This window comes from Salvelinus alpinus, chromosome 11 (genome assembly GCF_045679555.1).
Source record: "Salvelinus alpinus chromosome 11, SLU_Salpinus.1, whole genome shotgun sequence".
NCBI lineage: Eukaryota > Metazoa > Chordata > Actinopteri > Salmoniformes > Salmonidae > Salvelinus > Salvelinus alpinus.
Genome location: NC_092096.1, coordinates 5574089 through 5601850, shown reverse-complemented (window position 1 = coordinate 5601850; position 27762 = coordinate 5574089). Strand labels below are relative to the sequence as shown.

The 27762-nt window shown below is 51.1% G+C and overlaps 1 protein-coding gene across 2 annotated transcripts in view; it reads left to right on the top strand.

The window, feature by feature from the left end:
• The window catches only part of ano2b (anoctamin 2b), a 191303-nt gene that overhangs the window by 20563 nt on the left and 142978 nt on the right, over positions 1 to 27762 (top strand). For both annotated transcript variants that reach the window (XR_011666777.1, XM_071331598.1), the window contains 5 exons: positions 300 to 725; positions 9836 to 9934; positions 13973 to 14124; positions 14238 to 14292; positions 14399 to 14450. Coding sequence is in view for 1 of the 2 variants with exons in the window: in XM_071331598.1 (XP_071187699.1) it covers positions 300 to 725; positions 9836 to 9934; positions 13973 to 14124; positions 14238 to 14292; positions 14399 to 14450 (784 nt within the window). In the remaining variant the exon portion in view is untranslated. The remainder of the gene's footprint in view (positions 1 to 299; positions 726 to 9835; positions 9935 to 13972; positions 14125 to 14237; positions 14293 to 14398; positions 14451 to 27762) is intronic.

Sequence of the window (27762 nt, the reverse complement as noted above, 5' to 3'; positions counted from 1 at the left end):
TCCCCTGTCTCCTCTCCTCCAGGGAGGGGGTGTTGGGCCAGCAGGTTAGGGTGTTAGTTAGTTACTGACCAGTCCCCTCTCCTCTCCTCCAGGGAGGGGGTGTTGGACCAGCAGGTTAGGGTGTTAGTTAGTTACTGACCAGTCCCCTCTCCTCAAGGGAGGGGGTGTTGGACCAGCAGGTTAGGGTGTTAGTTAGTTACTGACCAGTCCCCTGTCTCCTCTCCTCCAGGGAGGGGGTGTTGGACCAGCAGGTTAGGGTGTTAGTTAGTTACTGACCAGTCCCCTCTCCTCTCCTCCAGGGAGGGGGTGTTGGGCCCGCGGCCCCCCAGGATGGCCCCAGGTCGTGTCAGTTCTTCTCAGATGGCCGGAGGAAGGTGGACTATGTTCTGGTGTTCTACCAACGCAAACAGATCTCTGTGAGGGGTGGCGAGCGGCTGCACCGTCTCTCTGCCCCCCCACACCCTCCTCATCGCCTCTCTGCCCCCCCACACCCTCCTCATCGCCTCTCTGTCATCTCCAATGGCAGCTCCCCCCCCTCCGGCCCTGTGGGGGGTTTGGCATGTGCAGCAGGGCAGCGGAGTGCGGTGGACGGGGAGGTGTGTGTGGACCTGGGCGTGGCCGTGGAATTAGAGGCGGACCCAGCTGAAGGAGAGATGGTGCTGATCAGGGAGGAGTTTGAGGCCAGGCTACTGGAGGCGGGGCTTGAGATGGAGAGAGACACAGAGGTGAGAGACCAACCGGTGTGTCCACTGTGCGTGTGTGTGTGCGCTGTGCGTGTGTGTGTGCATTGTGTGTGTGTGTGTGTGTGTGTGTGTGTGTGCTGTGCGTGCTGGTCTGGTGTTATTTATGGTTAAATTAGCATTATCGCTGCAGTTTTAAAAGTAACAAAGTAATTAACAAATCAATTTAATATTTATTTAACATTGCTCACCTAATGAAAAGGCCTGCGTAAGGGGAATTTGACCCTAAATATATTTTCACTTGTATTTCTAGTCCATCCACCATGCATACGGTCTGGAAATATCATCATGTAGTGTACGGTTGCATCATAGCTATCGAAACACCCCGTCTTTCAAAAGGTTGCTTTGCCGTCATCATATGAGACTTAGTTCTTCCACCTTCCTGCCCAGTGAGTCTCAGAAAGCAGCAAGCGCCAGCTGACTCCACCTCTCGCGCTGTTCAACCCACGGTGGGCGTGTAGTTCAAATGATCTTCTGTGACCAGTGTTTATTAGAGCCCTGCACGGGCATTTTAACCCTGATTCCTACCCATACCCACAACGTTCAGGCCCCACCCTACCCGCAACGTTCAGGCCCCACCCTACCCGCAACGTTCAGGCCCCACCCTACCCACAACGTTCAGGCCCCACCCTACCCGTAACGTTCAGGCCCCACCCTACCCGCAACGTTCAGGCCCCACCCTACCCGCAACGTTCAGGCCCCACCCTACCCACAACGTTCAGGCCCCACCCTACCCACAACGTTCAGGCCCCACCCTACCCACAACGTTCAGGCCCCACCCTACCCACAACGTTCAGGCCCCACCCTACCCACAACGTTCAGGCCCCACCCTACCCACAACGTTCAGGCCCCACCCTACCCACAACGTTCAGGCCCCACCCTACCCGCAACGTTCAGGCCCCACCCTACCCAGGCCCAATTTTTCTGCCTGAATCCCAAAATTAGAAATGATTTATTCCCTTAGTAAATCCATTAGCGGCTCCTCTCTGTGTCTCACCCTCACTCTGTTCATGGTGTCTCTGTGTGTCACCCTCACTCTGTTCATGGTGGCTCTGTGTGTCACCCTCACTCTGTTCATGGTGGCTCTGTGTGTCACCCTCACTCTGCATGCTCTCTGCTCATGGTGGCTCTGTGTCACCCTCACTCTGCATGCACTCTGTTCATGGTGGCTCTGTGTGTCACCCTCACTCTGTTCATGGTGGCTCTGTGTGTCACCCTCACTCTGTTCATGGTGGCTCTGTGTGTCACCCTCACTCTGCATGCTCTCTGCTCATGGTGGCTCTGTGTGTCACCCTCACTCTGTTCATGGTGGCTCTGTGTGTCACCCTCACTCTGCATGCACTCTGTTCATGGTGGCTCTGTGTGTCACCCTCACTCTGCATGCACTCTGTTCATGGTGGCTCTGTGTGTCACCCTCACTCTGCATGAACTCTGTTCATGGTGGCTCTGTGTGTCACCCTCACTCTGTTCATGGTGGCTCTGTGTGTCACCCTCACTCTGCATGCTCTCTGTTCATGGTGGCTCTGTGTGTCACCCTCACTCTGCATGCAGTCTGTTCATGGTGGCTCTGTGTGTCACCCTCACTCTGCATGCACTCTGTTCATGGTGGCTCTGTGTGTCACCCTCACTCTGCATGCTCTCTGTTCATGGTGGCTCTGTGTGTCACCCTCACTCTGCATGCACTCTGTTCATGGTGGCTCTGTGTGTCACCCTCACTCTGCATGCTCTCTGTTCATGGTGGCTCTGTGTGTCACCCTCACTCTGTTCATGGTGGCTCTGTGTGTCACCCTCACTCTGTTCATGGTGGCTCTGTGTGTCACCCTCACTCTGCATGCACTCTGTTCATGGTGGCTCTGTGTGTCACCCTCACTCTGTTCATGGTGGCTCTGTGTGTCACCCTCACTCTGTTCATGGTGGCTCTGTGTGTCACTCTCACAGCATTGTACGAGATCTGCAGTTTCTTGGCAATTTCTCACATGGAATAGCTTTAATTTCTCAGAACAAGAATAGACTGACGAGTTTCAGAAGAAAGTTCTTTGTTTGTGGAAATGTTGAGCCTGTAATCGATCCCACAAATGCTGATGCTCCAGATACTTAACTAGTCTGATGAAGGCCAGTTGTATTGCTTCTTTAATCAGAACAACAGTTTTCAGCTGTGCTAACATAATTGCAAAATGGTTTTCTAATAATCAATTAACCTTTTTAAAATGCTAAACTTGGATTAGCTAGCACGATGTGCCATTGGATCACAGGACTGATGGTTGCTGATACTGGGCCTCTGTACGCCTATGTAGATATTCCATAAAAAATCTGCCGTTTCCAGCTACAATAGTCATTTACAACGTTAACAATGTCTATATTGTATTTCTGATCAATTTGATGTTATTTTAATGGACATTCATTTTCTTTAAAAAACAAGGACATTTCTAAGTGACCTCAAACTTTTGAACGGTTGTGTGTGTACATACATACATACAGGTGTGTAATGTGCATATTTCTTATCATTTTGCTAAAATTTAAACTGTTTTTGCTTTGTCATTGTGGTGTATTCTGTGTAGATCGCTGAGAAAATGATACATCTATTTTCATATTCAGATGTAGGAACTGGGTTCGACAGCTCCACACCCACCCCGCCCGGCCATCTAGATGTGTGATAGTTAGTGTATAAGCTGATGATCCATCATGTGTGACAGTCCTGGGAGTGTGTATTTGTGTACTTACATTGTGTATTACCATATCATCTTTGTATGTTCTCGATAGTTACTGCATGTACTTGAAAATGTATCAATTTGACACAAAATATTGTCCAGTATTTGTTTTAATTGACTAGGCAAGTCGGTTAAGAACAAATTCTTATTTTCAATGAGGGCCTAGGAACAGTGGATTAGGAACAGAACGACAGATTTTTACCTTGTCGGCTTGGGGATTCGATCTGGCAACCTTTTGGTTGGTAGGTCAACGCTCTAACCACTAGGCTACCTGCCACCCCATCCAGTTTTGTAATGCTTCACTGGATCAATCTGAAACTTTACACACTGCTGCCATCTAGTGGACAAAATCTAAATTGCGCCTAAACTGCTATATTATATTATGGCCTTTCTCTTGCATTTAAAAAATGATGAAAAAAAGTATAATAATTTGAAAACACTTTAAAAAAATATTTTACCAGATCTATTGTGTTATATTCTCCTACATTCATTTCACATTTCCACAAACTTTAAAGTGTTTCCTTTCAAATAGTGTCAAGCGTATGCATGTCCTTGCTTCAGGTCCTACAGGCAGTTTGATTTGGGGATGTCATTTTAGGCGAAAAAAAAAGGGTTCGATCTTTAAGAGGATTTATGACATGAAGGTCAGTCAATCGGGATAATTTCAAGAACTTTGAACGTTTCTTCAAGTGCGGTTGAAAAAACCCCCATCAAGCTCTATGATGAAGCTGGCTCTCATGAGGACCGGCACAGGAAAGGAAGACCCAGAGTTACCTCTGCTGCAGAGGATAAGTTCATTAGAGTTACCAGCCTCAGAAATTGCAGCCCAAATAAATGCTTCACAGAGTTCAAGTAACAGACACATCTCAACATCAACTGTTCAGAGGAGACTGCGTGAATCAGGCCTTTATGGTCGAACTGCTGCAAAGAAACCACTACTAAAGAACACCAATAAGAAGAGACTTGCTTTGGGTGGTATTATACTGCTCAGTCAGGTTGGGAGGTGGTGGGCAGGGTGGTATTATACTGCTCAGTCGGGTTGGGAGGTGGTGGGCAGGGTGGTATTATACTGCTCAGTCAGGTTGGGAGGTGGTGGGCAGGGTGGTATTATACTGCTCAGTCAGGTTGGGAGGTGGTGGACAGGGTGGTATTATACTGCTCAGTCGGGTTGGGAGGTGGTGGGCAGGGTGGTATTATACTGCTCAGTCGGGTTGGGAGGTGGTGGACAGGGTGGTATTATACTGCTCAGTCAGGTTGGGAGGTGGTGGACAGGGTGGTATTATACTGCTCAGTCAGGTTGGGAGGTGGTGGACAGGGTGGTATTATACTGCTCAGTCGGGTTGGGAGGTGGTGGGCAGGGTGGTATTATACTGCTCAGTCAGGTTGGGAGGTGGTGGACAGGGTGGTATTATACTGCTCAGTCAGGTTGGGAGGTGGTGGACAGGGTGGTATTATACTGCTCAGTCGGGTTGGGAGGTGGTGGGCAGGGTGGTATTATACTGCTCAGTCGGGTTGGGAGGTGGTGGGCAGGGTGGTATTATACTGCTCAGTCGGGTTGGGAGGTGGTGGGCAGGGTGGTATTATACTGCTCAGTCGGGTTGGGAGGTGGTGGGCAGGGGGGTATTATACTGCTCAGTCAGGTTGGGAGGTGGTGGGCAGGGTGGTATTATACTGCTCAGTCAGGTTGGGAGGTGGTGGACAGGGTGGTATTATACTGCTCAGTCGGGTTGGGAGGTGGTGGGTCGGGTGGTATTATACTGCTCAGTCGGGTTGGGAGGTGGTGGGTCGGGTTGGGAGGTGGTGGGCAGGGTGGTATTATACTGCTCCGTCAGGTTGGGAGGTGGTGGGCAGGGTGGTATTATACTGCTCCGTCAGGTTGGGAGGTGGTGGGCAGGGTGGTATTATACTGCTCAGTCAGGTTGGGAGGTGGTGGGCAGGGTGGTATTATACTGCTCAGTCAGGTTGGGAGGTGGTGGATCGGGTGGTATTATACTGCTCAGTCGGGTTGGGAGGTGGTGGATCGGGTGGTATTATACTGCTCAGTCGGGTTGGGAGGGAATAGGCAGGGTGGTATTATACTGCTCAGTCGGGTTGGGAGGTGGTGGGCAGGGTGGTATTATACTGCTCAGTCAGGTTGGGAGGTGGTGGACAGGGTGGTATTATACTGCTCAGTCGGGTTGGGAGGTGGTGGACAGGGTGGTATTATACTGCTCAGTCGGGTTGGGAGGTGGTGGGCAGGGTGGTATTATACTGCTCAGTCAGGTTGGGAGGTGGTGGACAGGGTGGTATTATACTGCTCAGTCGGGTTGGGAGGTGGTGGGCAGGGTGGTATTATACTGCTCAGTCAGGTTGGGAGGTGGTGGGCAGGGTGGTATTATACTGCTCAGTCGGGTTGGGAGGTGGTGGACAGGGTGGTATTATACTGCTCAGTCGGGTTGGGAGGTGGTGGGCAGGGTGGTATTATACTGCTCAGTCAGGTTGGGAGGTGGTGGGCAGGGTGGTATTATACTGCTCAGTCAGGTTGGGAGGTGGTGGACAGGGTGGTATTATACTGCTCAGTCAGGTTGGGAGGTGGTGGGCAGGGTGGTATTATACTGCTCAGTCGGGTTGGGAGGTGGTGGACAGGGTGGTATTATACTGCTCAGTCAGGTTGGGAGGTGGTGGACAGGGTGGTATTATACTGCTCAGTCGGGTTGGGAGGTGGTGGACAGGGTGGTATTATACTGCTCAGTCAGGTTGGGAGGTGGTGGGCAGGGTGGTATTATACTGCTCAGTCAGGTTGGGAGGTGGTGGGCAGGGTGGTATTATACTGCTCAGTCAGGTTGGGAGGTGGTGGACAGGGTGGTATTATACTGCTCAGTCGGGTTGGGAGGTGGTGGGCAGGGTGGTATTATACTGCTCAGTCAGGTTGGGAGGTGGTGGACAGGGTGGTATTATACTGCTCAGTCGGGTTGGGAGGTGGTGGATCGGGTGGTATTATACTGCTCAGTCAGGTTGGGAGGTGGTGGACAGGGTGGTATTATACTGCTCAGTCGGGTTGGGAGGTGGTGGACAGGGTGGTATTATACTGCTCAGTCAGGTTGGGAGGTGGTGGACAGGGTGGTATTATACTGCTCAGTCGGGTTGGGAGGTGGTGGACAGGGTGGTATTATACTGCTCAGTCGGGTTGGGAGGTGGTGGATCGGGTGGTATTATACTGCTCAGTCAGGTTGGGAGGTGGTGGACAGGGTGGTATTATACTGCTCAGTCGGGTTGGGAGGTGGTGGACAGGGTGGTATTATACTGCTCAGTCGGGTTGGGAGGTGGTGGATCGGGTGGTATTATACTGCTCAGTCAGGTTGGGAGGTGGTGGACAGGGTGGTATTATACTGCTCAGTCGGGTTGGGAGGTGGTGGACAGGGTGGTATTATACTGCTCAGTCAGGTTGGGAGGTGGTGGACAGGGTGGTATTATACTGCTCAGTCGGGTTGGGAGGTGGTAGATCGGGTGGTATTATACTGCTCAGTCGGGTTGGGAGGGAATAGGCAGGGTGGTATTATACTGCTCAGTCGGGTTGGGAGGTGGTGGGCAGGGTGGTATTATACTGCTCAGTCAGGTTGGGAGGTGGTGGACAGGGTGGTATTATACTGCTCAGTCGGGTTGGGAGGTGGTGGACAGGGTGGTATTATACTGCTCAGTCGGGTTGGGAGGTGGTGGGCAGGGTGGTATTATACTGCTCAGTCGGGTTGGGAGGTGGTGGACAGGGTGGTATTATACTGCTCAGTCGGGTTGGGAGGTGGTGGGCAGGGTGGTATTATACTGCTCAGTCGGGTTGGGAGGTGGTGGACAGGGTGGTATTATACTGCTCAGTCGGGTTGGGAGGTGGTGGGCAGGGTGGTATTATACTGCTCAGTCAGGTTGGGAGGTGGTGGGCAGGGTGGTATTATACTGCTCAGTCAGGTTGGGAGGTGGTGGACAGGGTGGTATTATACTGCTCAGTCGGGTTGGGAGGTGGTGGGCAGGGTGGTATTATACTGCTCAGTCGGGTTGGGAGGTGGTGGACAGGGTGGTATTATACTGCTCAGTCGGGTTGGGAGGTGGTGGATCGGGTGGTATTATACTGCTCAGTCGGGTTGGGAGGGAATAGGCAGGGTGGTATTATACTGCTCAGTCGGGTTGGGAGGTGGTGGACAGGGTGGTATTATACTGCTCAGTCAGGTTGGGAGGTGGTGGGCAGGGTGGTATTATACTGCTCAGTCGGGTTGGGAGGTGGTGGACAGGGTGGTATTATACTGCTCAGTCAGGTTGGGAGGTGGTGGACAGGGTGGTATTATACTGCTCAGTCGGGTTGGGAGGTGGTGGGCAGGGTGGTATTATACTGCTCAGTCGGGTTGGGAGGTGGTGGACAGGGTGGTATTATACTGCTCAGTCAGGTTGGGAGGTGGTGGACAGGGTGGTATTATACTGCTCAGTCAGGTTGGGAGGTGGTGGACAGGGTGGTATTATACTGCTCAGTCGGGTTGGGAGGTGGTGGGCAGGGTGGTATTATACTGCTCAGTCGGGTTGGGAGGTGGTGGACAGGGTGGTATTATACTGCTCAGTCGGGTTGGGAGGTGGTGGGCAGGGTGGTATTATACTGCTCAGTCGGGTTGGGAGGTGGTGGGCAGGGTGGTATTATACTGCTCAGTCAGGTTGGGAGGTGGTGGACAGGGTGGTATTATACTGCTCAGTCAGGTTGGGAGGTGGTGGGCAGGGTGGTATTATACTGCTCAGTCGGGTTGGGAGGTGGTGGACAGGGTGGTATTATACTGCTCAGTCAGGTTGGGAGGTGGTGGACAGGGTGGTATTATACTGCTCAGTCGGGTTGGGAGGTGGTGGGCAGGGTGGTATTATACTGCTCAGTCGGGTTGGGAGGTGGTGGACAGGGTGGTATTATACTGCTCAGTCAGGTTGGGAGGTGGTGGACAGGGTGGTATTATACTGCTCAGTCAGGTTGGGAGGTGGTGGACAGGGTGGTATTATACTGCTCAGTCGCGATCGCAGAGAGGAACACCGAACGGTATCAGCATGTCATCACAGAGGAAACACACGGCATTTAACATATCACAAATTTCCACCTTCAAATACATAATACTTTGACTAAAATGATGACTTGACTTAAATCATTGTGCATTATGGGTAATCTCTGGATATTGTCTTCCCACTGAAAACACGTGGATTTCCACTCTGGGGTTTAATGGGGTTTATACACCCTTTATTTATAGACACACCTACCTGATCAGCACTCTGGCGGTTAATGGGGTTTATACACCCTTTATTTATAGACACACCTACCTGATCAGCACTCCCATTGACTTTACATTTAGAATTAGATGATCTTTTTATTTTAATTTAACCTTTATTTAACTAGGCAAGTCAGTTAAGAACACATTCTTATTTACAATGATGGCCTACCAAAAGGCAAAAGGCCTCCTATGGGGACGGGTGGTTCCCACCCCCTGTCCTCCTCTCCTAGTTTTAAACTTGAGTTCCTACCTGTTGGTTCCCACCCCCTGTCCTCCTGTTCTCCTAGTTTTAAACTTTAGTTCCTACCTGTTGGTTCCCACCCCCTGTCCTCCTCTCCTAGTTTTAAACTTGAGTTCCTACCTGTTGGTTCCCACCCCCTGTCCTCCTGTCCTCCTCTTCTCCTAGTTTTAAACTTTAGTTCCTACCTGTTGGTTCCCACCCCCTGTCCTCCTCTTCTCCTAGTTTTAAACTTTAGTTCCTACCTGTTGGTTCCCACCCCCTGTCCTCCTCTTCTCCTAGTTTTAAACTTTAGTTCCTACCTGTTGGTTCCCACCCCCTGTCCTCCTCTTCTCCTAGTTTTAAACTTTAGTTCCTACCTGTTGGTTCCCACCCCCTGTCCTTCTCCTGGTATTAAACTATGGTTCCTACCTGTTGGTTCCCACCCCCTGTCCTCCTCCTGGTATTAAACTATGGTTCCTACCTGTTGGTTCCCACCCCCTGTCCTTCTCCTGGTATTAAACTATAGTTCCTACCTGTTGGTTCCTCTCCCCCAGGTCAGGGTCTACGGGCCCAGCTTCACGAGACTCCATGTCCCCTGTCCTCCTCCTGGTATTAAACTATGGTTCCTACCTGTTGGTTCCCACCCCCTGTCCTCCTCCTGGTATTAAACTATAATTCCTACCTGTTGGTTCCCACCCCCTGTCCTCCTCCTGGTATTAAACTATGGTTCCTACCTGTTGGTTCCTCTCCCCCAGGTCAGGGTCTACGGGCCCAGCTTCACGAGACTCCATGTCCCCTGTCCTCCTCCTGGTATTAAACTATGGTTCCTACCTGTTGGTTCCCACCCCATGTCCTCCTCCTGGTATTAAACTATGGTTCCTACCTGTTGGTTCCCACCCCCAGGTCAGGGTCTACGGGCCCAGCTTCACGAGACTCCATGTCCCCTGGTCGGTCCTGAGCAGAGAGGCAGAGTTCCTCAAGATCAAAGTCCCCACTAAGAAGGTGAGACCTCCACCGCTTTACAGCCGTGTGTCTGTGTCTCTGTCTGTGTCTCTGTGTGTGTGTGTCTCTGTCTCTGTCTGTGTGTGTCTCTGTGTCTCTGTGTCTCTGTGTGTGTGTCTTTGTTTCTCTGTCTGTGTCTGTGTCTGTGTCTGTGTGTGTGTGTGTGTGTGTGTGTGTGTGTGATCCCATGGATGGATCCTCCCCGAACACAAACAGGGGGTTCATCTCTGCAGCGTTTCTTTTCTTTGTTAAACCCATCCGTTGTTGTTGCTTTGTTGATAGTAGTTTAACAGTCTTTAATGTTGCATCAGATTACCCATCGGGCTACAGTAGAGCCACATGAAGACACGGTGGATTATTCTCCTACTTGGATTACATTTGATGGTACCTGAAACATTATGTGAATCAATCACACTACAGCAGTCTTTTACAATGTAACAACTCGCATTCGGGAAAATGGACCAAAGGGGACATACTTCATTGTAACGCCGACTGCGAGCCAGGCCTAATCGCCCAATATCAGTGTCCGACCTCACTAATGCTCTTGTTGCTGAATGGAAGCAAGTCCCTGCAGCAATGTTCCACCATCTAGTGGAAAGCCTTCCCAGAAGAGTCCCTCTACCTGGGCAGAGCCCTCCATCTCTCTACCTGGGCAGAGCCCTCCATCTATCTACCTGGGCAGAACCCTCCATCTCTCTACCTGGGCAGAGCCCTCCATCTCTCTACCTGGGCAGAACCCTCCATCTCTCTACCTGGGCAGAACCCTCTATCTCTCTACCTGGGCAGAGCCCTCCATCTCTCTACCTGGGCAGAGCCCTCCATCTCTCTACCTGGGCAGAGCCCTCCATCTCTCTACCTGGGCAGAACCCTCCATCTCTCTACCTGGGCAGAGCCCTCCATCTCTCTACCTGGGCAGAGCCCTCCATCTATCTACCTGGGCAGAACCCTCCATCTATCTACCTGGGCAGAGCCCTCCATCTCTCTACCTGGGCAGAACCCTCCATCTCTCTACCTGGGCAGAGCCCTCCATCTATCTACCTGGGCAGAACCCTCCATCTCTCTACCTGGGCAGAGCCCTCCATCTCTCTACCTGGGCAGAGCCCTCCATCTCTCTACCTGGGCAGAACCCTCCATCTCTCTACCTGGGCAGAGCCCTCCATCTCTCTACCTGGGCAGAGCCCTCCATCTCTCTACCTGGGCAGAGCCCTCCATCTCTCTACCTGGGCAGAGCCCTCCATCTCTCTACCTGGGTAGAGCCCTCCATCTCTCTACCTGGGCAGATACCTCCATCTCTTTACCTGGGCAGAGCCCTCCATCTATCTACCTGGGCAGAGCCCTCCATACCTCTACCTGGGCAGAGCCCTCCATCTCTCTACCTGGGCAGAGCCCTCCATCTCTCTACCTGGGCAGAGCCCTCCATCTCTCTACCTGGGCAGAGCCCTCCATCTCTCTACCTGGGCAGAGCCCTCCATCTCTCTACCTGGGCAGAGCCCTCCATCTCTCTACCTGGGCAGAGCCCTCCAGAAGGCTAACACAATAGAGGTTTACTCTTCCCATCCACTCCACCCTGAATTCCAGCCCCTCCCCTGTGGCTGCAGGTACAGACTACCTAACGTCTTAAGGAATTCGGGACAAGTTCTCTTTTATTGCAATTCTGCAACTTACCAAAAACGTGTCTGATTGCACATTTACATGCAGTCTGTTTTGACTTTACATGCAGTCTGTTTTGACTTTATTTACATGCAGGCTGTTTTGACTTTACACGCAGGCTGTTTTGACTTTACACGCAGGCTGTTTTGACTTTACACGCAGGCTGTTTTGACTTTACACGCAGGCTGTTTTGACTTTACACGCAGGCTGTTTTGACTTTACACGCAGGCTGTTTTGACTTTACACGCAGGCTGTTTTGACTTTACACGCAGGCTGTTTTGACTTTACACGCAGGCTGTTTTGACTTTACGCGCAGGCTGTTCTGACTTTACACGCAGGCTGTTTTGACTTTACACGCAGGCTGTTTTGACTTTACACGCAGGCTGTTTTGACTTTACACGCAGGCTGTTTTGACTTTACACGCAGGCTGTTTTGACTTTACACGCAGGCTGTTTATTTTATTTTTATGACTACTGCACAGTGAGTTGCCTCTGAGGACATGACATTTTTCTGAATCCCCAGCCCCTGCTGCAGTGGAAGGGAGACCCTGTATATGAGCCACAGCAGGTGCCTCTATTAATCCGTCTGTCTGTGTGTCTGTCTGTCTAGAGCTATGATCTGAAGCAGTGATCTGTCTGTCTGTCTGTCTAGAGCTATGATCTGAAGCAGCGATCTGTCTGTCTGTCTAGAGCTATGATCTGAAGCAGTGATCTGTCTGTCTAGAGCTATGATCTGAAGCAGTGATCTGTCTGTCTGTCTGTCTGTCTGTCTAGAGCAATGATCTGAAGCAGTGATCTGTCTGTCTGTCTAGAGCTATGATCTGAAGCAGTGATCTGTCTGTCTGTCTGTCTAGAGCTATGATCTGAAGCAGTGATCTGTCTGTCTAGAGCTATGATCTGAAGCAGTGATCTGTCTGTCTGTCTGTCTGTCTGTCTAGAGCAATGATCTGAAGCAGTGATCTGTCTGTCTGTCTAGAGCTATGATCTGAAGCAGTGATCTGTCTGTCTGTCTGTCTAGAGCTATGATCTGAAGCAGTGATCTGTCTGTCTGTCTGTCTGTCTGTCTGTCTGTCTGTCTGTCTGTCTGTCTGTCTGTCTGTCTGTCTGTCTTGTCTGTCTGTCTGTCTGTCTGTCTGTCTAGAAGTCTGATCTGAAGCAGTGATCTGTCTGTCTGTCTAGAGCTATGATCTGAAGCAGTGATCTGTCTGTCTGTCTGTCTGTCTGTCTGTCTAGAGCTATGATCTGAAGCAGTGATCTGTCTGTCTGTCTGTCTGTCTAGAGCTATGATCTGAAGCAGTGATCTGTCTGTCTGTCTGTCTAGAGCTATGATCTGAAGCAGTGATCTGTCTGTCTGTCTGTCTGTCTAGAGCTATGATCTGAAGCAGTGATCTGTCTGTCTGTCTGTCTGTCTGTCTGTCTGTCTGTCTGTCTAGAGCTATGATCTGAAGCAGTGATCTGTCTGTCTGTCTGTCTAGATCTATGATCTGAAGCAGTGATCTGTCTGTCTGTCTAGAGCTATGATCTGAAGCAGTGATCTGTCTGTCTGTCTGTCTAGAGCTATGATCTGAAGCAGTGGTCTGTCTGTCTGTCTGTCTGTCTGTCTGTCTGTCTGTCTGTCTGTCTGTCTGTCTGTCTGTCTGTCTGTCTAGAGCTATGATCTGAAGCAGTGATCTGTCTGTGTGTCTGTCTGTCTGTCTAGAGCTATGATCTGAAGCAGTGATCTGTCTGTCTGTCTAGAGCTATGATCTGAAGCAGTGATCTGTCTGTCTGTCTAGAGCTATGATCTGAAGCAGTGATCTGTCTGTCTGTCTAGAGCTATGATCTGAAGCAGTGATCTGTCTGTCTGTCTGTCTCTGTCTGTCTGTCTGTCTGTCTGTCTGTCTGTCTGTCTGTCTGTCTGTCTGTCTAGAGCTATGATCTGAAGCAGTGATCTGTCTGTCTGTCTAGATCTATGATCTGAAGCAGTGATCTGTCTGTCTGTCTAGATCTATGATCTGAAGCAGTGATCTGTCTGTCTGTCTGTCTAGAGCTATGATCTGAAGCAGTGATCTGTCTGTCTGTCTGTCTAGAGCTATGATCTGAAGCAGTGATCTGTCTGTCTGTCTAGAGCTATGATCTGAAGCAGTGATCTGTCTGTCTGTCTGTCTAGATCTATGATCTGAAGCAGTGATCTGTCTGTCTGTCTAGAGCTATGATCTGAAGCAGTGATCTGTCTGTCTGTCTGTCTAGATCTATGATCTGAAGCAGTGATCTGTCTGTCTGTCTAGAGCTATGATCTGAAGCAGTGATCTGTCTGTCTGTCTGTCTAGAGCTATGATCTGAAGCAGTGATCTGTCTGTCTGTCTAGATCTATGACCTGAAACAGTGATCTGTCTGTCTGTCTGTCTAGATCTATGACCTGAAGCAGGAGCATGGGCTCAGTGCCAGCCTCAGTGAGTTCTGGAGGAAGGTGAACCAGCCGTTCCAACCCAACATCCCCCAGCTAGACCACAGCACCACCAAGCAGCTCTCGCACTGCTTCTCCAGGGACAAACTACACTTGTAAGATGCACCCCCACCACGCCCCTCACACACACTCTGACAACAGCTGGTCTGTATATGGAGTCACCATCTGAGTTTCCCCTGAGGTGACACCTGTTCTTTGTTCTCTACAGATTTAACATCACCTCTAAAGACACGTTCTTTGACAACGCAACACGCAGTCGAATAGTGAGTCTGTCATTCCGGATGTTTCTCTGTCAAGAATCAATGGGAATATGGTTTCAGGTCTCTGTTTCTCTCTGACACAATGTTCCGTGTGACCTAACCCTCTCAGGTGTACGAGATCCTGAGACGCACCGCCTGCACACGCACCTGCCAATCCATGGGTGAGTGACCTCTAACCCCTGATTTGCCCAAAGTTGCCTACTTTATGAGGTCGTTGACCTTTTTCCATGGTTCCTCAGTACAGGTCCATACAGTAGTACAGTGAGTGATTGGTGTTCTCCATGGTTCCTCAGTACAGGTCCATACAGTAGTACAGTGAGTGATTGGTGTTCTCCATGGTTCCTCAGTACAGGTCCATACAGTAGTACAGTGAGTGATTGGTGTTCTCCATGGTTCCTCAGTACAGGTCCATACAGTAGTCCAGTGAGTGATTGGTGTTCTCCATGGTTCCTCAGTACAGGTCCATACAGTAGTACAGTGAGTGATTGGTGTTCTCCATGGTTCCTCAGTACAGGTCCATACAGTAGTACAGTGAGTGATTGGTGTTCTCCGTGGTTCCTCAGTACAGGTCCATACAGTAGTACAGTGAGTGATTTGGTGTTCTCCATGGTTCCTCAGTACAGGTCCATACAGTAGTACAGTGAGTGATTTGGTGTTCTCCATGGTTCCTCAGTACAGGTCCATACAGTAGTACAGTGAGTGATTGGTGTTCTCCGTGGTTCCTCAGTACAGGTCCATACAGTAGTACAGTGAGTGATTTGGTGTTCTCCATGGTTCCTCAGTACAGGTCCATACAGTAGTACACTGAGTGAGTTGGTGTTCTCCATGGTTCCTCAGTACAGGTCCATACAGTAGTACAGTGAGTGATTTGGTGTTCTCCATGGTTCCTCAGTACAGGTCCATACAGTAGTACAGTGAGTGATTGGTGTTCTCCATGGTTCCTCAGTACAGGTCCATACAGTAGTACAGTGAGTGATTGGTGTTCTCCATGGTTCCTCAGTACAGGTCCATACAGTAGTACAGTGAGTGATTGGTGTTCTCCATGGTTCCTCAGTACAGGTCCATACAGTAGTCCAGTGAGTGATTGGTGTTCTCCATGGTTCCTCAGTACAGGTCCATACAGTAGTCCAGTGAGTGATTGGTGTTCTCCATGGTTCCTCAGTACAGGTCCATACAGTAGTCCAGTGAGTGATTGGTGTTCTCCATGGTTCCTCAGTACAGGTCCATACAGTAGTCCAGTGAGTGATTGGTGTTCTCCATGGTTCCTCAGTACAGGTCCATACAGTAGTCCAGTGAGTGATTGGTGTTCTCCATGGTGCCTCAGTACAGGTCCATACAGTAGTACAGTGAGTGATTGGTGTTCTCCATGGTTCCTCAGTACAGGTCCATACAGTAGTACAGTGAGTGATTGGTGGAAGGTCTGCATTAGAGGTGGATACGGGATTTAAATGAATTCTGGTCCCGTCTAGTTCTGTCATGTAGTTCATTATTGGAGGCAGGTGTGTTAGTTGGGGCTGGGGGTAGGGGGTAGGGAGGGGGTAGGGGGTAGGGAGGGGGTAGGGGGTAGGGAGGGGTTAGGGGGTAGGGGGTAGGGAGGGGGTAGGGGGTAGGGGTTAGGGGGTAGGGGGTAGGGAGGGGGTAGGGGGTAGGGTATGGGGGTAGGGGGTAGGGAGGGGGTAGGGGATAGGGGGTAGGGTATGGGGGTATGGGGGTAGCGGGTAGGGTATTGGGGTAGGGGGTAGGGGGTAGGGGTAGGGGGTAGGGTATGGGGGTAGGGGGTAGGGGTAGGGGGTAGGGAGGGGGTAGGGGGTAGGGGTAGGGGGTAGGGAGGGGGTAGGGGATAGGGGGTAGGGGTTAGGGGATAGGGGGTAGGGTATGGGGGTAGGGGGTAGGGTATGGGGGTAGGGGGTAGGGGGTAGGGGATAGGGTATGGGGGTAGGGGATAGGGGATAGGGGGTAGGGTATGGGGGTAGGGGATAGGGGGTAGGGTATGGGGGTAGGGGGTAGGGGATAGGGGATAGGGGGTAGGGTATGGGGGTAGGGGGTAGGGGATAGGGGGTAGGGTAACGGGGTAGGGGGTAGGGTATGGGGTAGGGGGTAGGGTAGGGGGTAGGGTATGGGGTAGGGGATAGGGGGTAGGGGGTAGGGTATGGGGGTAGGGGTAGGGGATAGGGGGTAGGGTATGGGGGTAGGGTATGGGGGTAGGGGGTAGGGGATAGGGGGTAGGGTATGGGGGTAGGGGGTAGGGGATAGGGGGTAGGGTATGGGGGTAGGGGGTAGGGGGTAGGGTATGGGGGTAGGGGGTAGGGTATGGGGGTAGGGGGTAGGGTGTAGGGGATGGGGGTAGGGTATGGGGGTAGGGGGTAGGGTATGGGGTAGGGGGTAGGGGATAGGGGGTAGGGTATGGGGGTAGGGGGTAGGGGATAGGGGGTAGGGGGTAGGGTATGGGGGTAGGGGGTAGGGTATGGGGGTAGGGTATGGGGGTAGGGGGTAGGGGATAGGGGGTAGGGGATGGGGGTAGGGGATAGGGGTAGGGGGTAGGGTATGGGGGTAGGGGATAGGGGGTAGGGTGTAGGGGGTAGGGGGTAGGGGATGGGGGTAGGGTGTAGGGGATGGGAGTAGGGTGTAGGGGGTAGGGGGTAGGGGATGGGGGTAGGGTGTAGGGGATGGGGGTAGGGTGTAGGGTAGGGGGTAGGGGATGGGGGTAGGGGGTAGGGGATAGGGGTAGGGGGTAGGGGTTAGGGGATAGGGGGTAGGGTATGGGGGTAGGGGGTAGGGTATGGGGGTAGGGGGTAGGGGGTAGGGTATGGGGGTAGGGGATAGGGGGTAGGGGGTAGGGGATAGGGGGTAGGGTATGGGGGTAGGGGGTAGGGGGTAGGGTATGGGGGTAGGGGGTAGGGTATGGGGGTAGGGGGTAGGGTATGGGGTAGGGGGTAGGGGGTAGGGTATGGGGGTAGGGGTAGGGGATAGGGGGTAGGGTATGGGGGTAGGGGGTAGGGTATGGGGGTAGGGGATAGGGGGTAGGGTATGGGGGTAGGGGGTAGGGGATAGGGGGTAGGGTATGGGGGTAGGGGGTAGGGGATAGGGGGTAGGGTATGGGGGTAGGGGATAGGGGGTAGGGTATGGGGGTAGGGGGTAGGGGGTAGGGTATGGGGGTAGGGGGTAGGGTATGGGGGTAGGGTGTAGGGGATGGGGGTATGGTATGGGGGTAGGGGGTAGGGGATAGGGGGTAGGGTATGGGGGTAGGGGGTAGGGTATGGGGGTAGGGGGTAGGGGATGGGGGTAGGGGGTAGGGGATAGGGGTAGGGGGTAGGGTATGGGGGTAGGGGATAGGGGGTAGGGTGTAGGGGGTAGGGGGTAGGGGATGGGGGTAGGGTGTAGGGGGTAGGGGGTAGGGGATGGGGGTAGGGGGTAGGGTGTAGGGGATGGGGGTAGGGGGTAGGGTGTAGAGGATGGGGGTAGGGGATAGGGGGTAGGGTGTAGGGGATAGGGGGTAGGGTGTAGGGGATGGGAGTAGGGTGTAGGGGATGGGGGTAGGGTGTAGGGGATGAGGGTAGGGTGCAGAGGGTAGGGTGTGTAGGGTGTAGAGGGTAGGGTGTGTAGGGTGTAGAGGGTAGGGTGTGTAGAGGGTAGGGTGTGTAGGGTGTAGAGGGTAGGGGGTAGGGTGTAGAGGGTAGGGGGTAGGGTGTAGGGTGTAGGGTGTAGATGGTAGGGTGTAGAGTGTAGGTGGTAGGGTGTAGGGGGTAGAGGGTAGGGGTAGAGTGTAGGGGGTAGGGTGTAGGGGGTAGGGTGTAGAGTGTAGAGGGTAGGGTGTAGAGGGTAGGGTGTAGGGTGTAGAGGGTAGGGTGTAGGGGGTAGAGAGTAGGGTGTAGAGGGTAGGGTGTAGGGTGTAGGGGGTAGAGAGTAGGGTGTAGAGGGTAGGGTGTAGAGGGTAGGGTGTGTAGGGTGTAGAGGGTAGGGGGTAGGGTGTAGAGGGTAGGGTGTAGAGGGTAGGGTGTAGGTGGTAGGGTGTAGAGGATAGGGTGTAGAGGGTAGGGTGTAGAGGGTAGGGTGTGTAGAGGGTAGGGTGTAGAGGGTAGGGGGTAGGGTGTAGGGGGTAGGGTGTAGAGGGTAGGGTGTAAAGGGTAGGGTGTGTAGAGGGTAGGGTGTGTAGGGTGTAGAGGGTAGGGGGTAGGGGGTAGGGTGTAGAGGGTAGGGGGTAGGGTGTAGGGTGTAGGGTGTAGAGTGTAGAGTGTAGGGGGTAGAGTGTAGGTGGTAGGGTGTAGGGGGTAGAGGGTAGGGGTAGAGTGTAGGGGGTAGGGTGTAGGGGGTAGGGTGTAGAGTGTAGAGGGTAGGGTGTAGAGGGTAGGGTGTAGGGTGTAGAGGGTAGGGTGTAGGGTGTAGGGGGTAGAGAGTAGGGTGTAGGGTGTAGAGGGTAGGGTGTAGAGGGTAGGGTGTGTAGGGTGTAGAGGGTAGGGGGTAGGGTGTAGAGGGTAGGGTGTAGAGTGTAGGGTGTAGGTGGTAGGGTGTAGAGGGTAGGGTGTAGAGGGTAGGGTGTGTAGAGGGTAGGGTGTAGGGTGTAGGGTGTAGGGTGTAGGGGGTAGGGTGTAGGGGGTAGAGTGTAGAGGGTAGGGTGTAAAGGGTAGGGTGTGTAGGGTGTAAAGGGTAGGGTGTGTAGGGGTAGAGGGTAGGGTGTAGGGTATAGGGGGTAGAGGGTAGAGGGTAGGGGGTAGAGGTAGGGGGTAGAAGGTAGGGTGTAGGGTGTAGGGGGTAGGGTGTAGGGGGTAGGGTGTGTAGGGGGTAGAGGGTAGGGTGAAGGGTGTAGAGGGTAGGGTGTAGGGGGTAGAAAGTAGGGTGTAGGGTGTAGGGGGGTAGGGTGTAGGGTGTAGAGGGTAGGGTGTAGAGGGTGGGGTGTAGGGGGTAGGGTGTAGGGGGTAGGGGGTAGGGGATGGGGGTAGGGGGTAGGGGATGGGGGTAGGGTGTAGGGTGTAGAGGGTAGGGTGTGTAGGGTGTAGAGGGTAGGGTGTGTAGGGTGTAGAGGGTAGGGTGTGTAGAGGGTAGGGTGTGTAGGGTGTAGAGTGTAGGGTGTAGGGGGTAGAGTGTAGGTGGTAGGGGGTAGAGGGTAGGGGTAGAGGGTAGGGGGTAGAGGGTAGGGGGTAGGGTGTAGGGGGTAGGGTGTAGAGTGTAGAGGGTAGGGTGTAGAGGGTAGGGTGTAGGGTGTAGAGGGTAGGGTGTAGGGGGTAGAGAGTAGGGTGTAGAGGGTAGGGTGTAGGGTGTAGGGTGTAGGGGGTAGAGAGTAGGGTGTAGGGTGTAGAGGGTAGGGTGTAGAGGGTAGGGTGTGTAGGGGGTAGGGTGTAGAGGGTAGGGTGTAGAGGGTAGGGTGTAGGTGGTAGGGTGTAGAGGTTAGAGTGTAGAGGGTAGGGTGTAGAGGGTAGGGTGTGTAGAGGGTAGGGTGTAGGGGGTAGGGTGTAGAGGGTAGGGGATGGGGGTAGGGTGTAGGGGATGGGGGTAGGGTGTAGGGGATGAGGGTAGGGTGTAGGGTGTAGAGGGTAGGGTGTGTAGGGTGTAGAGGGTAGGGTGTGTAGGGTGTAGAGGGTAGGGTGTGTAGAGGGTAGGGTGTGTAGGGTGTAGAGTGTAGGGTGTAGGGGGTAGAGTGTAGGTGGTAGGGGGTAGAGGGTAGGGGTAGAGGGTAGGGGGTAGAGGGTAGGGGTAGAGGGTAGGGGGTAGGGTGTAGGGGGTAGGGTGTAGGGGGTAGAGTGTAGAGTGTAGAGGGTAGGGTGTAGAGGGTAGGGTGTAGGGTGTAGAGGGTAGGGTGTAGGGTGTAGAGGGTAGGGTGTAGGGTGTAGGGTGTAGGGGGTAGAGAGTAGGGTGTAGGGTGTAGAGGGTAGGGTGTAGAGGGTAGGGTGTAGAGGGTAGGGTGTGTAGGGTGTAGAGGTTAGGGGGTAGGGTGTAGAGGGTAGGGTGTAGAGGGTAGGGTGTAGAGGGTAGGGTGTAGGTGGTAGGGTGTAGAGGGTAGGGTGTAGAGGGTAGGGTGTGTAGAGGGTAGGGTGTGTAGAGGGTAGGGTGTAGGGGGTAGGGTGTAGGGGGTAGGGTGTAGAGGGTAGGGTGTAAAGGGTAGGGTGTGTAGGGTGTAAAGGGTAGGGTGTGTAGGGGTAGAGGGTAGGGTGTAGGGTGTAGAGGGTAGGGGGTAGAGGGTAGAGGGTAGGGGGTAGGGTGTAGGGGGTAGGGTATAGGGTGTAGAGGTAGGGTGTAGGGGGTAGAAGGTGGGGTGTAGGGTGTAGGGGGTAGGGTGTAGGGGGTAGGGTGTGTAGGGGGTAGAGGGTAGGGTGAAGGGTGTAGAGGGTAGGGTGTAGGGGGTAGAAAGTAGGGTGTAGGGTGTAGAGGGTAGGGTGTAGAGGGTGGGGTGTAGGGGGTAGGGTGTAGGGGGTAGAGGGTAGGGGGTAGGGGGTAGGGTGTAGAGAGTAGGGTGTAGGGGGTAGAGAGTAGGGGGTAGGGTGTAGAGGGTAGGGGGTAGGGTGTAGAGGGTAGGGTGTAGAGGGTAGGGTGTAGGGGGTAGAGAGTAGGGGGTAGGGTGTAGAGGGTAGGGGGTAGGGTGTAGGGGGTAGGGTGTAGGGGGTAGAGAGTAGGGGGTAGGGGGTAGGGTGTAGGGTGTAGGGGGTAGGGTGTAGAGAGTAGGGTGTGTAGGGGGTAGGGTGTAGAGGGTAGGGTGTGTAGAGGGTAGGGTGTAGGGGGTAGGGTGTAGAGGGTAGGGTGTAAAGGGTAGGGTGTGTAGGGTGTAAAGGGTAGGGTGTGTAGGGGTAGGGTGTAGGGTGTAGGGTGTAGAGGGTAGGGTGTAGGGGGTAGGGTGTAGGGGGTAGAAGGTAGGGTGTAGGGGGTAGGGTGTGTAGGGGGTAGAGGGTAGGGTGAAGGGTGTAGGGTGTAGAGGGTAGGGTGTAGGGTGTAGGGTGTAGGGGGTTAGGGTGTAGGGTGTAGAGGGTAGGGTGTAGAGGGTAGGGTGTAGGGGGTAGGGTGTAGGGGGTAGGGTGTAGAGGGTAGGGTGTAAAGGGTAGGGTGTGTAGGGTGTAAAGGGTAGGGTGTGTAGGGGTAGGGTGTAGGGTGTAGAGGGTAGGGGGTAGAGGGTAGAGGGTAGGGTGTAGGGGGTAGGGTGTAGGGTGTAGAGGGTAGGGTGTAGGGGGTAGAAGGTAGGGCGTAGGGTGTAGGGGGTAGGGTGTGTAGGGGGTAGAGGGTAGGGTGAAGGGTGTAGGGTGTAGAGGGTAGGGTGTAGGGTGTAGGGGGTTAGGGTGTAGGGTGTAGAGGGTAGGGTGTAGAGGGTAGGGTGTAGGGGGTAGGGTGTAGGGGGTAGAGAGTAGGGTGTAGGGGGTAGAGAGTAGGGGGTAGAGGGTAGGGTGTAGAGGGTAGGGGGTAGGGTGTAGAGGGTAGGGTGTAGGGTGTAGAGGGTAGGGTGTAGGGGGTAGAGAGTAGGGGGTAGGGGGTAGGGTGTAGAGGGTAGGGTGTAGAGGGTAGAGGGTAGGGTGTGTGTAGGGGGTAGAGGGTAGGGTGTAGGGGGTAGAGGGTAGGGTGTAGGGGGTAGGGTGTAGAGGGTAGGGGGTAGGGTGTAGGGTGTAGAGGGTAGGGTGTAGGGAGTAGAGGGTAGAGGGTAGGGTGTAGCGCACACAGAGACTTGACAAACAGAATACACATCCCCCCTACCTTGTAGTCCTACCCAGTATTACTACCTTGTAGTCCTACCCAGTATTACTACCTTGTAGTCCTACCCAGTATTAAAGGCTGGACAAACAGAATACACATCCGCCCTACCTTGTAGTCCTACCCAGTATTACTACCTTGTAGTCATACCCAGTATTACTACCTTGTAGTCCTACCCAGTATTAAAGGCTGGACAAACATAATACACATCCCCCTACCTTGTAGTCCTACCCAGTATTAAAGACTTGACAAACAGAATACACATCTCCCCTACCTTGTAGTCCTACCCAGTATTCCTACCTTGTAGTCCTACCCAGTATTTCTACATTGTAGTCCTACCCAGTAATCATACCCTGTAGTCCTACCTTGTAGTGCTACCCAGTATTCCTACATTGTAGTCCTACCCAGTATTTCCTACCTTGTAATCCTACCCAGTATTCCTACCTTGTAGTCCTACCCAGTATTCCTACCTTGTAGTCCTACCCAGTATTCATACCTTGTAGTCCTACCCAGTATTCATACCTTGTAGTCCTACCCAGTATTCATACCTTGTAGTCCTACCCAGTATTCATACCTTGTAGTCCTATCCAGTATTCATACCTTGTAGTCCAACCCAGTACTCATACCTTGTAGTCCTACCCAGTATTCATACCTTGTAGTCCTACCCAGTATTAAAGGCATAACAATCTCTGAATGTCATTCAACTTTTGGGTGTTTTGTAACAGATGTCTCTTTCCGTTCATCAATTAGCCGCAGTTCGGATTAATTGATTTGATTTGTCAGTTAAAACCCCCATATATTCACACAGTACAAAGATGTTTTAAAGGATTGCACAATAAAGCCAGGGACTTATTTCCATCTTAGTCCCCATGTTTAACATGCCACGTATACAACAGCAACAGTCTGTACAAATGTGTTCTTACCAGATACGCTTTCTATTTAAAACAGTGAATGTTGGTCTCTGGTATTATGATGGCGGACATCTCTAACTAATGAAAAACAGTTGGACCACACTACCCCCTCCCCTGTCCAATAAATAACACACTACCCTCCCCCCTGTCCAATAAATAACACACTACCCTCCCCCCTGTCCAATAAATAACACACTACCCTCCCCCCTGTCCAATAAATAACACACTACCCTCCCCTGTCTAATAAATAACACACTACCCTCCCCTGTCTAATAACACACTACCCTCCCCTGTCTAATAAATAACACACTACCCTCCCCTGTCTAATAAATAACACGCTACCCTCCCCTGTCTAATCAATAACACACTACCCTCCCCTGTTTAATAAATAACACACTACCCTCCCCTGTCTAATAAATAACACGCTACCCTCCCCTGTCTAATCAATAACACACTACCCTCCCCTGTTTAATTAATAACACACTACCCTCCCCTGTCTAATAAATAACACACTACCCTCCCCTGTTTAATAAATAACACACTACCCTCCCCTGTCTAATAAATAACACACTACCCTCCCCTGTCTAATAAATAACACACTACCCTCCCCTGTCTAATAAATAACACACTACCCTCCCCTGTCTAATAGATAACACACTACCCTCCCCTGTCTAATAAATAACACACTACCCTCCCCTGTCTAATAAATAACACACTACCCTCCCCTGTCTAATAAATAACACACTACCCTCCCCTGTCTAATAAATAACACACTACCCTCCCCTGTCTAATAAATAACACACTACCCTCCCCTGTCTAATAAATAACACGCTACCCTCCCCTGTCTAATCAATAACACACTACCCTCCCCTGTTTAATTAATAACACACTACCCTCCCCTGTCTAATAAATAACACACTACCCTCCCCTGTTTAATAAATAACACACTACCCTCCCCTGTCTAATAAATAACACACTACCCTCCCCTGTCTAATAAATAACACACTACCCTCCCCTGTCTAATAAATAACACACTACCCTCCCCTGTCTAATAGATAACACACTACCCTCCCCTGTCTAATAAATAACACACTACCCTCCCCTGTCTAATAAATAACACACTACCCTCCCCTGTCTAATAAATAACACACTACCCTCCCCTGTCTAATAAATAACACACTACCCTCCCCTGTCTAATCAATAACACACTACCCTCCCCTGTCTAATCAATAACACACTACCCTCCCCTGTCTAATCAATAACACACTACCCTCCCCTGTCTAATAAATAACACACTACCCTCCCCTGTCTAATAAATAACACACTACCCTCCCCTGTCTAATAAATAACACGCTACCCTCCCCTGTCTAATAAATAACACACTACCCTCCCCTGTCTAATAAATAACACGCTACCCTCCCCTGTCTAATAAATAACACACTACCCTCCCCTGTCTAATAAATAACACGCTACCCTCCTCTGTCTAATAACACACTACCCTCCCCTGTCTAATAACACACTACCCTCCCCTGTCTAATAAATAACACGCTACCCTCCCCTGTCTAATAACACACTGCCCTCCCCTGTCTAATAACACACTACCCTCCCCTGTCTAATAACACACTGCCCTCCCCTGTCTAATAACACACTGCCCTCCCCTGTCTAATAACACACTGCCCTCCCCTGTCTAATAAATAACACACTACCCTCCCCTGTCTAATAAATAACACACTACCCTCCCCTGTCTAATAAATAACACACTACGCTCCCCTGTCTAATAAATAACACACTACCCTCCCCTGTCTAATAAATAACACACTACCCTCCCCTGTCTAATAAATAACACACTACCCTCCCCTGTCTAATAAATAACACACTACCCTCCCCTGTCTAATAAATAACACGCTACCCTCCCCTGTCCAATAAATAACACACTGCCCTCCCCTGTCTAATAAATAACACACTACCCTCCCCTGTCTAATAAATAACACACTACCATCCCCTGTCTAATAACACACTACCCTCCCCTGTCTAATAACACACTACCCTCCCCTGTCTAATAAATAACACACTACCCTCCCCTGTCTAATCAATAACACACTACCCTCCCCTGTCTAATAAATAACACACTACCCTCCCCTGTCTAATAAATAACACGCTACCCTCCCCTGTCCAATAAATAACACACTGCCCTCCCCTGTCTAATAAATAACACACTACCCTCCCCTGTCTAATAAATAACACACTACCATCCCCTGTCTAATAACACACTACCCTCCCCTGTCTAATAACACACTACCCTCCCCTGTCTAATAACACACTACCCTCCCCTGTCTAATAAATAACACACTACCCTCCCCTGTCTAATCAATAACACACTACCCTCCCCTGTCTAATAACACACTACCCTCCCCAATCTAATAACACACTACCCTCCCCTGTCTAATAAATAACACACTACCCTCCCCTGTCTAATAAATAACACACTACCCTCCCCTGTCTAATAACACACTACCCTCCCCTGTCTAATAACACACTACCCTCCCCTGTCTAATAAATAACACACTACCCTCCCCTGTCTAATAACACACTACCCTCCCCTGTCTAATAACACACTACCCTCCCCTGTCTAATAAATAACACACTACCCTCCCCTGTCTAATAAATAACACACTACCCTCCCCTGTCTAATAAATAACACACTACCCTCCCCTGTCTAATAAATAACACACTACCCTCCCCTGTCTAATAAATAACACGCTACCCTCCCCTGTCCAATAAATAACACACTGCCCTCCCCTGTCTAATAAATAACACACTACCCTCCCCTGTCTAATAAATAACACACTACCCTCCCCTGTCTAATAAATAACACACTACCCTCCCCTGTCTAATAACACACTACCCTCCCCTGTCTAATAACACACTACCCTCCCCTGTCTAATAACACACTACCCTCCCCTGTCTAATAAATAACACACTACCCTCCCCTGTCCAATAAATAACACACTGCCCTCCCCTGTCTAATAAATAACACACTACCCTCCCCTGTCTAATAAATAACACACTACCCTCCCCTGTCTAATTAATAACACACTACCCTCCCCTGTCTAATTAATAACACACTACCCTCCCCTGTCTAATTAATAACACACTACCCTCCCCTGTCTAATAAATAACACACTACCCTCCCCTGTCTAATAACACACTACCCTCCCCTGTCTAATAAATAACACACTACCCTCCCCTGTCTAATAAATAACACACTACCCTCCCCTGTCTAATAAATAACACACTACCCTCCCCTGTCTAATAAATAACACACTACCCTCCCCTGTCTAATTAATAACACACTACCCTCCCCTGTCTAATAAATAACACACTACCCTCCCCTGTTTAATAAATAACACGCTACCCTCCCCTGTTTAATAACACACTACCCTCCCCTGTCTAATAAATAACACACTACCCTCCCCTGTCTAATAAATAACACACTACTGTCTAATAAATAACACACTACCCTCCCCTGTCTAATAAATAACACACTACCCTCCCCTGTCTAATAAATAACACGCTACCCTCCCCTGTCCAATAAATAACACACTGCCCTCCCCTGTCTAATAAATAACACACTACCCTCCCCTGTCTAATAAATAACACACTACCCTCCCCTGTCTAATAAATAACACACTACTGTCTAATAAATAACACACTACCCTCCCCTGTCTAATAAATAACACACTACTGTCTAATAAATAACACACTACCCTCCCCTGTTTAATAAATAACACACTACCCTCCCCTGTCTAATAAATAACACACTACCATCCCCTGTCTAATTAATAACACACTACCCTCCCCTGTCTAATAACACACTACCCTCCCCTGTCTAATAACACACTACCCTCCCCTGTCTAATAACACACTACCCTCCCCTGTCTAATAAATAACACACTACCCTCCCCTGTCTAATAAATAACACGCTACCCTCCCCTGTCTAATAAATAACACGCTACCCTCCCCTGTCTAATAAATAACACGCTACCCTCCCCTGTCTAATAAATAACACACTACCATCCCCTGTCTAATAAATAACACGCTACCCTCCCCTGTCTAATAAATAACACACTACCCTCCCCTGTCTAATAAATAACACACTACCCTCCCCTGTCTAATTAATAACACACTACCCTCCCCTGTCAAATAACACACTACCCTCCCCTGTCTAATAAATAACACACTACCCTCCCCTGTCTAATTAATAACACACTACCCTCCCCTGTCAAATAACACACTACCCTCCCCTGTCTAATAACACGCTACCCTCCCCTGTCTAATAACACACTACCCTCCCCTGTCTAATAAATAACACACTACCCTCCCCTGTCTAATAAATAACACACTACCCTCCCCTGTCTAATAAATAACACACTACCGTCCCCTGTCTAATTAATAACACACTACCCTCCCCTGTCTAATAACACACTACCCTCCCCTGTCTAATAAATAACACACTACCCTCCCCTGTCTAATAAATAACACACTACCCTCCCCTGTCTAATAAATAACACACTACCCTCCCCTGTCTAATAACACGCTACCCTCCCCTGTCTAATAAATAACACGCTACCCTCCCCTGTCTAATAAATAACACACTACCCTCCCCTGTCTAATAAATAACACACTACCCTCCCCTGTCTAATAACACGCTACCCTCCCCTGTCTAATAACACACTACCCTCCCCTGTCTAATAAATAACACGCTACCCTCCCCTGTCTAATAAATAACACACTACCCTCCCCTGTCTAATAAATAACACACTACCCTCCCCTGTCTAATAAATAACACACTACCCTCCCCTGTCTAATTAATAACACACTACCCTCCCCTGTCTAA